General features: G+C 38.7%; 1 protein-coding gene across 3 annotated transcripts in view; it reads left to right on the top strand.

Annotated features, from left to right (window-relative positions):
• The window catches only part of limch1a (LIM and calponin homology domains 1a), a 56,958-nt gene that overhangs the window by 22,036 nt on the left and 22,249 nt on the right, over positions 1 to 12,673 (top strand). For 2 of the 3 annotated variants that reach the window (XM_089132377.1, XM_089132376.1), the window contains exons 10-16: positions 1,263 to 1,601; positions 4,339 to 4,620; positions 5,097 to 5,384; positions 7,503 to 7,814; positions 10,021 to 10,431; positions 11,097 to 11,444; positions 12,334 to 12,534. The exons of the other annotated variant lie outside the window; for it this stretch is intronic. In XM_089132377.1, coding sequence (XP_088988503.1) covers positions 1,263 to 1,601; positions 4,339 to 4,620; positions 5,097 to 5,384; positions 7,503 to 7,814; positions 10,021 to 10,431; positions 11,097 to 11,444; positions 12,334 to 12,534 — 2,181 coding nt within the window. The remainder of the gene's footprint in view (positions 1 to 1,262; positions 1,602 to 4,338; positions 4,621 to 5,096; positions 5,385 to 7,502; positions 7,815 to 10,020; positions 10,432 to 11,096; positions 11,445 to 12,333; positions 12,535 to 12,673) is intronic. 3 annotated transcript variants of the gene reach the window in all.

The raw sequence follows: 12,673 nt of genomic DNA, 5'->3' as shown, positions 1-12,673 counted from the left end.
AGTAATGACAAATAAAAATCGCTTGTTATTACCACTAACAAGGCTCAAAATAGCCCCACACTAACACGGTAGCATAATAAGGGTCTCTACATTCAACCCGAAGCATTGATAACTTTGTCAGTATCCATACAGTTTAATAAGAAGATATTTTATACATACAGTCAACTTCACGAATACAGGAAGAAGCCATCTTTGAAAAATAGTCTGTACCAGTCAATCTACGAACGCCGATCCAAGTGCGCTGGTGAGATGTGAATAAGGTGAAAAGGTGAGCACGAACAGTAGTCTACATGTACATATTGAAGAGTAGAAAATGGTTCGTGTTTGTGTTTCTTCTGGAAACAATAGACCATATTCTGCACAGTTCAGCGCACTTGGATCGGCGCTCGTAGATCGACTGGTAGAGACTATTTTTCAAAGATGGCTTCTTCCTGTATTCGCGAAGTTGACTGTATGTATAAAATATCTTCTTATTAAACTGTATGGACACTGACAAAGTTCTCAATGCTTCGGTTTGAATGTAGAGACCCTTATTATGCTACCGTGTTAGTGTGGGGCTATTTTGAGCCTTGTTAGTGGTAATAACAAGCGATTTTTATTTGTCATTACTCTATGTCCTATATACTAGCGTTATACTAGCATTATAGGCTAAACTGTTTTTAGAGATAAAACTATTTATATTCAGCAATCATGAAAACAAATCTCAGATAACGGTTGACTAGGTAACAATGTGTAATTAGACCAAAGGTTCATTTTGCGCCGGAGTTCTCCTTCAAGGGAAAGTTCTAGGAACCAAAAACTAATCTTCCCAGAACCTAAATTTGTTTGCTGGGAGTCTGCATTGTCTGGAACTAAGTTGCAACTTATTTTTAAATGTTCATATTCAACAGTGGAATTCCTGGTGAAAAAAACGACATTAGCCACCATGGTTCTGCAGGGAAATGGAATAATCACAATCAGCAAATCATGTTAAAATAACTCTTTAGCGCCCACCGACTCCCTTGAAGCACCACAAATGACTTACAATCTCAAACTCATTAAATATATGCATAATATGCATATTTTGCAATAAATGTTGAATATATTGTATCTATATAATCAACATCTTTAAATCAATAGTTTTAAATTTCAATGTTTTATATGGGGAAAATGAATGGGAAAAATACCTCTGGAACCAAGGCCACTGAAATAGTGGATGCACTTTTGCACTCTATTTTTGCTAAAATATTTTCAAATGTTGCCATGGTGAATTTTCTCCTCAGTCCAATCAAGGATCCTGTGGAGGATAATAAAGCTAAACCACCTTCACCTGACATCATTCTTCGGCGTGACAATGACTTCATGCGGGCTGCGGCCCCACATCAGTGGGACTCGAATGAGGAAGATGAAGATGCAGAGGCAGAGCAGAAGGTTCCAGATGTCCAAAAGGATGATCTTGCTTCTCGCAGAGCCCGCATGAATCAATTCAAACCAAGTGTTGCCCATAACTTCCTGCCAGGCTCTTGTAGTTGGAAGGACCGAGAGAAATGGGAGGGGATTAGGCTGGCATCCCAGCATGCTGTGTTGGAGAGAATGGAGAAGATGGAACTGGAAAAAAAGAGGTGTGCTTGTGTCCGAGAGTGATGGGGTCATATGTTCAGGGACTAGTTATGTTGGCTTAACAAATCCAACACAATGCTATTGCACGCTGCTTTGAGTCAGGGTTTTTTCTCATAGAGCTTTTAAGTTACATTCACTAAACTCTGCACAGCCCTTAGTCTGTTCTGAGTGATTATATCTTCGCTATCTGATTGAAATTCTCCTAGTGCACGATCAAAAATTAGTGCAGTTTCAGTACATCTTTTCCCTGCTTTCCCCCAATGCCCTACCAACCTGAACACCTCAGCAACTGACTAGCAACCACTTAGAACACCCTAGTAACCACATAACTACCCCATAGCACTAACCCACTGAAGTGCCTTGAAATGTGCAGCGTTATTCAATGTGTTGACGTAATTTTCACTGAAACAGGAACACAGTGTGGGACCATAGACTGTAAAAAAATATCGACGTAGTGTCTGTGATGTCACCTGTAGGTTTCTGAAGAGCATTTTTGAAGCCCAAAGTGGGCGCCATCTTGGTAGCGTTTCACTGCTCGTCACTCCTGGATAAACGAAAATGGGCAAAAGGGCGAGACTAGCTGATTTGACATGGCGGCTAACAGACAGCAGACAAACGCTGATAGCAGCGGCAATCCACCTGTCACTCAAGTGGCCACGCCCTTGTTTATGGAGCACTTTAAAGGCCATTGCACACTGAGTACGAAATTTTCGTATGCGTTTTTTTTTGTGTTCGTCAGCCTAAAAATTCGTCACGCATAGAAACCTTGCACACCGAGTCCGATGCGTATTTATTAAACCTTTGCGGGGGAAAACGCAAAAATACCAAATGGATTCGTCAAGCAGTGAGGATGATTTTTTTGCCCTCTCTCTTATTGAAAAGAGAAGAAAGTGAAAATATTGCGTCGGTCCATCCAATCCTGAAATTGTGCCGAGAGGAAGGAGAGTTCCACCTCCTTATCAAGGAGTTGCGAATTGATCCCTAGCGATTCAAAATTTACTTCAGAATGTCAGTGGGACAGTTTGACGCTTTGCTAGCGATTCTGGAGCCACATATTAAAAACAAGACTACCAATTTCCGTGAACCAATCGATTCTGAACGGAGACTGGCAGTATGTCTAAAGGTATGGACATACACACCCGCGCGCGGCCCGGTGGAAGCGCTGGGCAGACAGAACAGCTGTATAGGCTGTTATATATTATGCCCAAATAATAGGCTACATTAGTTATCGAATTGGCTACTCAATCACACTCGATCCGAAATTTCAATCTGATTGAAAGGGGAGGTTTATTAATTTCATAATCCAGTCGAGAGAAGAGAACATAAACACTTGATCGAATTGAAAACCGAAACTGAAAGCACCTCACATATGTGCAATGATTTGAGAACGAGCTCCCCCTCGGCCCTGAATTGTCAAAAGACCTCTCAAAATGCTGGCTGTGGATGCGAAAAACGCAGAAAATCGAACCCGATCCGATTAATTTTATGGCAAAAGTTTCGACGAAGGAGGCGGTTTGCAAGCGTGATTGACATAACGTGAGATCGAATTTTTTTTTCAACGTGCAAAAATTTCGGATGCGAATTTCGGACTCAGTGTGCAATGGCCTTAAGGCTTAATAAAATTTAAACGGATGAAAATTCACCCACCTCACAGTTGTGGGTGAATTGGGCAGAATTAGCTATATAGACCAAAACCACTTTTTGCACCAGGCTGTAAACACATTTTTTTTTTCTGCTGTGAACTTTAGGAGGGCATTTTAGGAGTATATGGGATTGACTCTCTTTTGCAGCCTGTCTTTAGCGGCCAATCGACGAATTACAGTTTAAGTCACTTTCGTGTTGGTTTCAAGAGAGAGATTGGAAGGTTGCCGCTTGGGTGGGACATATCAAACAGCTCCTCCCCCTTCTTTTAGAATAGCCAATAACATTTATTTTATATCACTGTTCGGCCAGAACTGTTAAACTTGGTAAAGCTGTGTTTTCCTCCTAATCTCTAACCTTTTATCCTCCTATTCTCCTCCATATCGCTTTAATGGGGTTCAAATGGGTTCGATACGTTTTCTGGTATGTGCCGACTGGTGCATTTGATTGCTTTGTTATTGTGTCTCTGGACTGTGTGCGTGCTGCGTCGGTTTGCTTGACATTTCCCCAATGGAAAGCATATTTACACTGTCTGAATCATTCCCAGTCCCCTAGTGCACTATGTGCTATTCACCATGTAGAAAACATTCAGTATGACTGATTTTAGTTGCAGCATCAGCGTCTCTTTTATAACGTGGGGGGTGGGACCCTTTATATTCTACATTCTAAAGAACGTTTGATTGGACAGAAAATCTGATGAGAAGCTGAAGTGCTAAGTTATGTAATCAAAATCATCAATATTGGCGGACTGTAGGTTTTAAATGCTTAAATCTTCTAAATACAAATTTTGTCATTGTTTTGAAACACATTACCTTATAGATACAGTAAAGCTAGTATACACTACCTTAACATTAGAGCTAACATACTTCTATTTTGATTTCATCAAAGTAGCTCTAATAACTTTTATGATTACAGAGTTTCGCCCTATATACCAAACATGTGGTATTATGCATTTTATATAGTAATTAGGTGTATTATAGCTAACTGACTATGATCATACTGGATGTGATTATTGGAATGTTTTCTATGTTCTGAACTTCTGTGGGATTTAAGCATCCATTTTCTTGTGCCTCTTATAATATTACATTTCTACCACAGTCAGGCTGACTCCGCCCCCCCTGAGATACCAATCATTACTCGTAAGGACAGTCCTTTCCTGAATCTTGAAAAAGAAAGGGCAAAAGAAGGGGATGAGGAAGATATGAAAGAGGTAGAAGGGAAGATAGTTGTCCCAAACCCACACAAAGATGATCTAGCAAGGAGGCGGACTGAGGGAAGGCCACGCCCTCCCAAAGATCCTCATCAGTCATTGGTCCAGACTTCCATCACTCAATCAGACCTGGAAACATGGCAGAGACTCAAGATGAATACAGAGAGCAGGTGCCTTGAAATAAACACACACACTTTCTCATACATTTTTCTGCTTTTCATACATTGACCACAGTGTCAAAATTAACACTTTATGAGTCCCTTGAGTAAATAAACTAGGGTTACTGGTTATTTTGCTGGTAACTTCATTAGGAACTGTAACCTTATACATAGTTTAAATTTGATGTTAAGTAAGAAGTATAAAAAGTATGCAAGAAAGAAAAAAACTAAATAATCCCATTGTTATTGGAGCAAAGAAGGAATAAATAGAAAATTTAAAAATTATCGTAACAATAGATGTATTTTAATGTTAATATTTTGTTATTTATATCCAATGTTAAGAACATATTTGAATTTACTTGCTATTGTATTTGCATGTGTGGCAAAAAGTTATTTCTGGACCCATATATCCATTTTCTCTCTCTCTCTCTGAGTATTCTGGTCAGTCCTCTTGCTAAGCTCAGTTTATCCTTCATACTGATCTACAGTGAGTCTGACTCCACCCCTGCTGAAGTGTCAATCTTAACCCGCAAGGACAACCCCTTCCTGACTCCTGAGAAAGAAAGTGGGAGTGAGCAGGAGAATGAGGAAGGGACAGTCAGAGAGAAAGTGGGGTGGGTGGTGATGCCTGATGTAAAGACAGATGACCTGGCCAGAAGGCGGGCCCAAAGTGGGTCCGTCCCACAGAGAGACCCCCTGCAGTCATTGGCTCAAACAACCATCACTCAGTCAGACCTGGAGAAATGGCAGAGGCTCAAGATGAATACAGACAGCAGGTGCCTGACATGTGACTTTTATGTCTGACCCCTGACCTAACATGACTCAACACACTTCAAGAGCTTTTAGAAGTTTCACATGGGTGTGGGTGAAACTCTTATACTCTAATTGTATGTTTTATTGTGTTTTTTCACACATAAAACAGATGACACCACTCCAGTTTCTGATATTCAGTCAATTATCCAAGCAAATAGCCTTATTGGGTTTTTTTTTTCCAGCTTGTGTCAATAGACCTTATGTAGCCCCTCCACCTTTTCAGCGTTGCGCTCGTTGTCTTTTGACTTCCGGTCTGTATTTTCACAGCCATCTTGCATAGGTATGAATGAACTGCTCGTAAAAAAATTCCCGGTGGACATTTGTTAAGACATCTGCTTTACAATGATTATGATAAACATTACAATGCTCATGATAACTTTTGTTAACTCTACAATAAGTAAATCCACTTCACCAGCTAATTACTCCTCGACAGCGATGCCATAGAAATATACAGAGCGACCGCAAAAACGGAAGTTCAAAGACAATATTCTAAAGATGACGGTGCCCACGTTTCTCTGGTACATAAGGTCTATAGCACTGTGTCCTCACCAGACATGGTGCAATAAAGGAACAGGCAATATAATTGTGTTCATGTAAATTATATCCATAATTATATTTATATAAGTTATTTTATTATTCCTTTTTTTTTTTTTTTTTTTGGCAGAACACGTTTTCCCCACTGTATCATTGCCCTTAACTTGCACACAAGTTGTAAGTTAAAAATTACATTCAAAATACACTAGCGTTCAAAAGTTTGGGGTCTGTATGATTTTTTGGGGATTTTTTTTTTTTTGTCATTATTCAGCAAGGACAAATAAAATTTATCAAAAGTGACATGCATGTATGTTACAAAAGATTTATATTTAATAAAACTTTTGATTTATCAAAATATCCTTAAAGAATGCCTCATGGTTTAAGCAGCTTAAGATTTTTCAATATTGATTTCAATCTTGAGCACCAAATCAGCATATTAGAATGATTTCTGAACCCAAACTTTTGAATGGATGTTTAAGTTATATTGTGATGTTAAAAAAAAAAAAAATACTCAAGTTCTAGGTATCTAAGTAAATATTTTCCACATAATATTTTATTATTTTATTGAGGCTTTAGTACAAGGACAAATAAAGCCAATAATGTTATCTTATTAATATCTCACGTAATATTTTCCACACGCAGTATAAATGAGTCTGCATACCATTTTACAAGATGTAAACAACACTGGTCCAGAAACACTTCCTGTTTCAGTTTGTAACTGTTTTCTTTATTTCACATGTAAAGAAAACATCTTAAAGATGCTTGTTTAACTTTTTGATTCAATTTTAAATGTTCTGTTGGTTGTATTTTATCCCAGCTTTTATGTAGTGTTAAAAAACTGAAACAGGAAGTGCTTCTGGACCAGTGTTGTTTACATCTTGCAAAGTCTTCAAATACTTCTGATTGGCTGTCATTGTGTGCCATCACACATTTTTGCAGTCAGTGTAGACAGACAAATCACTTGTTGCTGAAAAAGTATTGCGGCTGGTTAAGACACAGTGCGAGCCTAGAATGTATTTAAATCAGTCACAGATTAGAGCCAAAAAGCTCTGTCTGCCATTGGGTGAGTGCTGCGTAAGAGGGCTCTGTGTCTTGTTACGCTGTTGTGGAGATGTTTGTTGAAGTGGGCCTTTGTGAGACTCATTCTGTTTGCAGAGGGAAGCCCCTCTCAAGCAAACAGACGTCACCAAGGCAACTATTGAAACCAAGAGATGCTTGCAGAGAAAGAGGGAGGGGAGCATGTGAGTGTAAGACCACATACTAAACTGTTGTACAGGAGCCAAGGCTGTGCATCATTCCTTGAGTTTAGTAATTTCCCTTTAAAAGAGTCCAAAGGCCATGCTTGCATCAGCATCAATGGGTTTATTTGGTAGATTCCCATCCAGACATCCATGACAATCCTCTCTACATCATTGACTTGACTGTTGTCAGACTGACGTGGTCTTTCTTCATTAGTTTTAGTGTTCATAATTCCCTCTGCTCCTCTAATTCTTCTCTCTTTCTCTTCTTTACTCACATGTCTCATGTATGTGTGTGCGTGTGAACAGCGATGACCCTATTGTCCCTCTGTGTCAGACGTGTCTTGAGAAAGGCTGCCTCTCTGTCTCCTCCAAGACGAAGGTTGCCAAGAACGACCTGGCCGGTTGCCAGGAACGTTCCTCCGGTGAACGGCGGCGTTTTGTGACATTTGGGGGTGTGACAGAGATGGAGAATACTTCCTGGAAAGAGGAGGAAGATGAGGAAAGGGAAGAGGGACAGGGGGACGAGGCAGAGAAGCTCCGGTATCTCCTCTCGATGGCAACTGTTGCTGTGCCCACCATAGGGCTGGGCTCCAGACTGACAAAGAGAGCAGTGGGCAGGTAGGGAGAGAAAGAAAGACAGCAGAGAAGGATAGATCATGCACATTCATGCACAACAGACCAAAAAGGGGACCAAAAAGAGGTTCAAAAGTTTTTTGTTTGTTTTTTAAACTAGAACAGTTAATATAGCTTCTAATAACAATTTTCCACTCTATTAAAAATAATCAATTCCAAGCCTATAAGAGGTAAACAAGCCTCTTTTTTTTTCTTTTTTTTTTTTTTTTTATTAGCTGCTGTGCCTTTGGTTAGTTCACCCCAAAATGAAATTGTGTCATTAATTACTCACCCTCATGTCGTTCCAAACCTGTAAGACACAAATTAAGATATTTTTTATGAAATCTGAGAACTTTCTGTCCCTCCATTGGCAGCTATGCAACTACACCACTATACCCCGTTCAAGCCCCTGGAATAAAAATAATCCATGTGACCCAAGTGGTTTAACCTCAATTTTATGAACCGACGCAATTGCTTTGTTTGTGCAAAAAACATAATTTACCACTTTATGATACTATACAAACAAACTTGGCTTGCCTTGCCTTATGCATAATGTCATAAGAGCATAATGACGCATAAGAATTGTGTTGATGTGAGAGTAGACGTTGTTGCGTGACTGTGCATTGGAGATTAATATTTTGTAAAGTGATATACTGTTTTTTTGTGCAAACAAACGCTTTATAAAATTGAGGTTAAACCACTTGGGTCACATGGATTACTTTTATGATGTCTTTATTACATTTTTCTGGGGCTTGAAAGTTCTGTAGCTGTCAATGCAGGGACAGAAATTTCTCAGATTTCATCAAAAAGATCTTCATTTGTGTTCTGAAGATGACTGAAAGTCTTACAAACTTAATAGTTAATGACAGAATTTTCATTGGTTAAACTAACTCTTAAAGGCGCAATGTCAGAATTACAGTGATCACGAGATTCCGACTTATAAAAAGTGCTCACGTCCTCATAGAACGCGTAATTCCAACTTGAAAACTGAACTTTCTGAGAGCTCTGACTCATATTCGTATGACCACAATAAGGAAATGAGTCAAAATGGCAATGGCTTCAGAACAATCTGAATTATACATGCCTGTCACTTTTGGTCAATTTTATTCATGTTAATGTCGTTAACACAGAGTTGAACAGTTAGCTAATGTTTTGCTAATTTGCTAAAGTTTATTAATAATGAATTTGCATAATGACTGTTCTTTGTTGTATAATGGTTTTGTCTAATGATTATTCAAATTACATTCATTTTGGCATTTAATAGATGGAAACGCACAGTTCAGAGTCTGAGGACGTGAACAGCTCTGAGTAGATTGTCCTGGTTGTCATTATTGTTTATGGTAATCAATTACGACATAGTGTGACCGCAGCATTCATTTCCTGTTCCGTTGTTATTACTTCACAATATGACCCCTTGTCATCTTAGAATCTTGTCAGGGGCAGTTATTGTTGGTCCAGTGATCTGAAGTATAGGCTACCAACACACTATTACAAACACTGCTTGTTGAGGACTGCCTGCTCTCAGTTTGTTTACTGAAGGTTCTGGATCCATATTCACCCTCAGAGTGTGTTGGAGTTTGTGAATGTGTGTAAGAATCTTAGCAGTGATGCTGCATTAAAAGGGCATGTTGGTTTCAATTCACTGTTATGAAGCTGGTGGACTCATGCCTTGAGAGATTGTTAGCATGATGCTAACAACTGTAGTGCCCCCTAATGGTGCTTAAAATGCTTATATTTGGGCTGTTTAGGAGATAAATTAATGCTGTTTGTATTGTTTTTTCAACTGTAGCTAGCATCCCTGAATGATGATAAAAGTGCTCTTTTTGGGCTGTTTAGAAGAGAATTTAACTGTGAATGGCTTAGAGTGAGGCTGTTAGCATGATGCTAACAACTGTAGCAACCATGAATTATGCTAAAACAGGGCTTTTTTGGACTGTTTTGGAGAGAAATTAGCAGTGAATGGCTTACTGTGGTGGTGTGGATTGAAATATTTGTGAAGGAAGGAGAAAAAGATGAAATAGTATCCATTTGAGCAATAAAGTGTGATTCTGTAGTTTTGAGTTACTGCAATGCTGCAATGTGGTTCCCACTCGACTGCATCTTTCATTGCCTGTATCTGCACTCTCACCCTCATTTTTTTACCTTTTCTGTTTCTCACTCATTGTTTCTCTTTTTTCTTCCACGTCTCATACATCATGACCTAATAACTTAGTGGAGATGCAAACACTGAGCCTGCTCCCATCATGCCCCCTGAACCTCCGAACACTGCCGTGTTTGACCTTAAACAGCCCTTGACCTCCTCTGAGCGCAGGGTGCTAGAGGAGGAACTGGATAAGAAAGCTAAAGATGAGAGGGAGGATGATGAAGAGGATGATGAAGAAGAGGAGAGTCAACCGGATATAGAAAAGGATGACATGCTAGCTCGTAGAACAGGAGCATTTCTGAAGCCAGCAAGCGGGACGTCATATAACAGATTCCTCCCGCAGCCGAGTTCCAAGAGAGAAGGCACTGCAGGGGCTTCCATAGCCCAGAAAGGAAGTATCATGATGGGGATGAGTGGAGACAGAGACTTCCAGTACCTGGAAAGAAACATAAAGATAAAGAGAACTAAGATTGGACAGAGGTGGGACAAGCAAAACTAACTAGTAATCTCAGACTTATGTTCATTATGCATTAGTCTAGCATGCTAACATGCTGTGGTGGAAAAGATTTATTCCCAGTCTTTTGAGTGCACTATTTATGGCTAAGGCAAACATGACTTTGAGCTTTCTTCATACTTGGTTAAGAATTTACTGCACTGTTTGCTCTGTTAAAATTCTGGCTATAGATAAGCCTAAATAATTTCCAATAAATGGCTAATATTAACATTATGTAATGTACAATAAAACACTAGAAACTAAAATCAATTCTACACATTAATTTAAAATATAAGAACACTATTATGTACAGTATGGGAAATTTATATTTTTGGGATTTGCTAAAAGTTACACTTTGAAGTGGGAATACTAAATATAAATATAAAAATAGGGGAAATTAATTCAATAAATAAAATTACCAGCAAATTAAATATCCAATATTGATCAATACGGCTGGGTAAATAAAAAAAAAATAGAATGTTGGCCAATTACTGATATGGTATCGATATCGTGCATCACTAGATTCCATAATAAAATAGGCAAAAACTTAACCTATTTGCTTTAAGTTGTGCTTTGTGAGTATTTACACTTTTGCTATATGAAACTAAGTTTAATTGTGTGAGTTAGTTATCAGCATATGCTATTTTAACAGAAATGAACCAGTCGATCAAGTACCAAAGACACCTGTTCCAGTTGACGCAGTGACCCAAAAGAGCCCTGACATTGTGCGCTCATCTGGAACTAATGTCGATTGCTCTGGCGGTTATGATGATGATGATGATGATGAATGTGGGGATGATGGTCATCTGCCAGATTTTGAGAAGGATGACATGTTAGCGAGAAGAACTGGATCTTATCAAAAGCCCAATGCAGGGGCAGGACAGGCTTTTAATGTATTTCTGCCTAAACCTGGTTCTGTCAAACACAAAACCATCCCTGTCAGTGGATCGCAATCATTCCTCAAGACTAGAGAGCAAGAGACAGCCCCGTCTCTGGACAGGTTAGGACCGCCTGGGAATGAAGTGTTTGTCTATGAGTGCAAGGAATGTTGCATTTGCGGTGCCCGTGCAAAAGAAAAATGGTTACATTTCTATTCAATTATTAACAGATTTTTTAGATGTGGGTTTGAGCTTGCTGTGTTGATTTTCAGAGTACAGAAAAGAGAAGTCTTGTCCAACAATGATTTTCGGTGGCTATTATCTGTTTACTAATATCTGTGACTGGTTTGGCGTTCATTTGGAAAACTATCGTTCTTGTCTCTAGGCGTTGTTTGATTTATAGCTCTGATTTAAATTTTATTTAATTTTTACTGTTTTATTCTGTTCATTTATAGAGATTGTTTCAAAGAAAGTGATTTTAAAAAATGCAAAAAAATATGGAAATTATAATTGTATATTCTTTCTTTCATTTCGGGGTTTTCCTCAGATTATATATATGAAGAGTTCAGATGCAAAAGCCTCTAAATGCCATATGAAATTTTCTTCTTGAATGAAGATTTTTATCAAACTTGTATATTTAAGTTCAGTGATTTCACTTAAATAACAATTAATAGGTAATCATCATTGCAATTTAAGTGAAATCACTGAACTTATACAAGCTTGATAAAAATGATCATAGAAGAAAATTTCAAATGGCACTTAGAGGCTTTTGCATCTGAACTCTTCATATATATATATATATATATATATATATATATATATATATATATATATAATGTTCATTTGTCATAAGTATCAATAGGTCTTTTGGCTTTTGAATTTCTGTTCAATGTTTTTGCACTTGTTTTCTCAGTTTTGTCTGGCTGGTCTGATTTGTAGTCAGAGAACAGAGAGCCTCAGCATCCCTTTCACTGCCATGCTTTGCTTTAGTAACCATGGCAACTTTCTCAGCTTCACCCTTAGCCCAAGAGATGCTGAGGACATGCATAAGAAGTGTCATCAGATGATGGACAGGCAGGAGGCGGGATCTGTAGGTGTGGTGGGACATGAAAGTCTTATTAAAGATGAGACTATTACCAAAAGCCCCTCCCCTTTACCCGACCAACCCTCATGCCGGTCCCTTTGGCAGGAAGATGATGATCTCCCCCCAATGTGAGAAAGCATTTCCAGGACCAATTTATTACTTTTGAAAAGAGCTCTTACTGAAATGTATTTTTGCATGGAAAGAGTGTCTCATGTCTGTATCTCTTTAGTTTATCATTGTTTTTCTTTACTTCACTCACTGGTGCAA

The sequence above is a fragment of the Pimephales promelas genome, chromosome 6 (genome assembly GCF_988280905.1).
Source record: "Pimephales promelas chromosome 6, fPimPro1.hap1.1, whole genome shotgun sequence".
NCBI lineage: Eukaryota > Metazoa > Chordata > Actinopteri > Cypriniformes > Leuciscidae > Pimephales > Pimephales promelas.
This window is presented reverse-complemented; position numbering and strand designations above follow the sequence as displayed.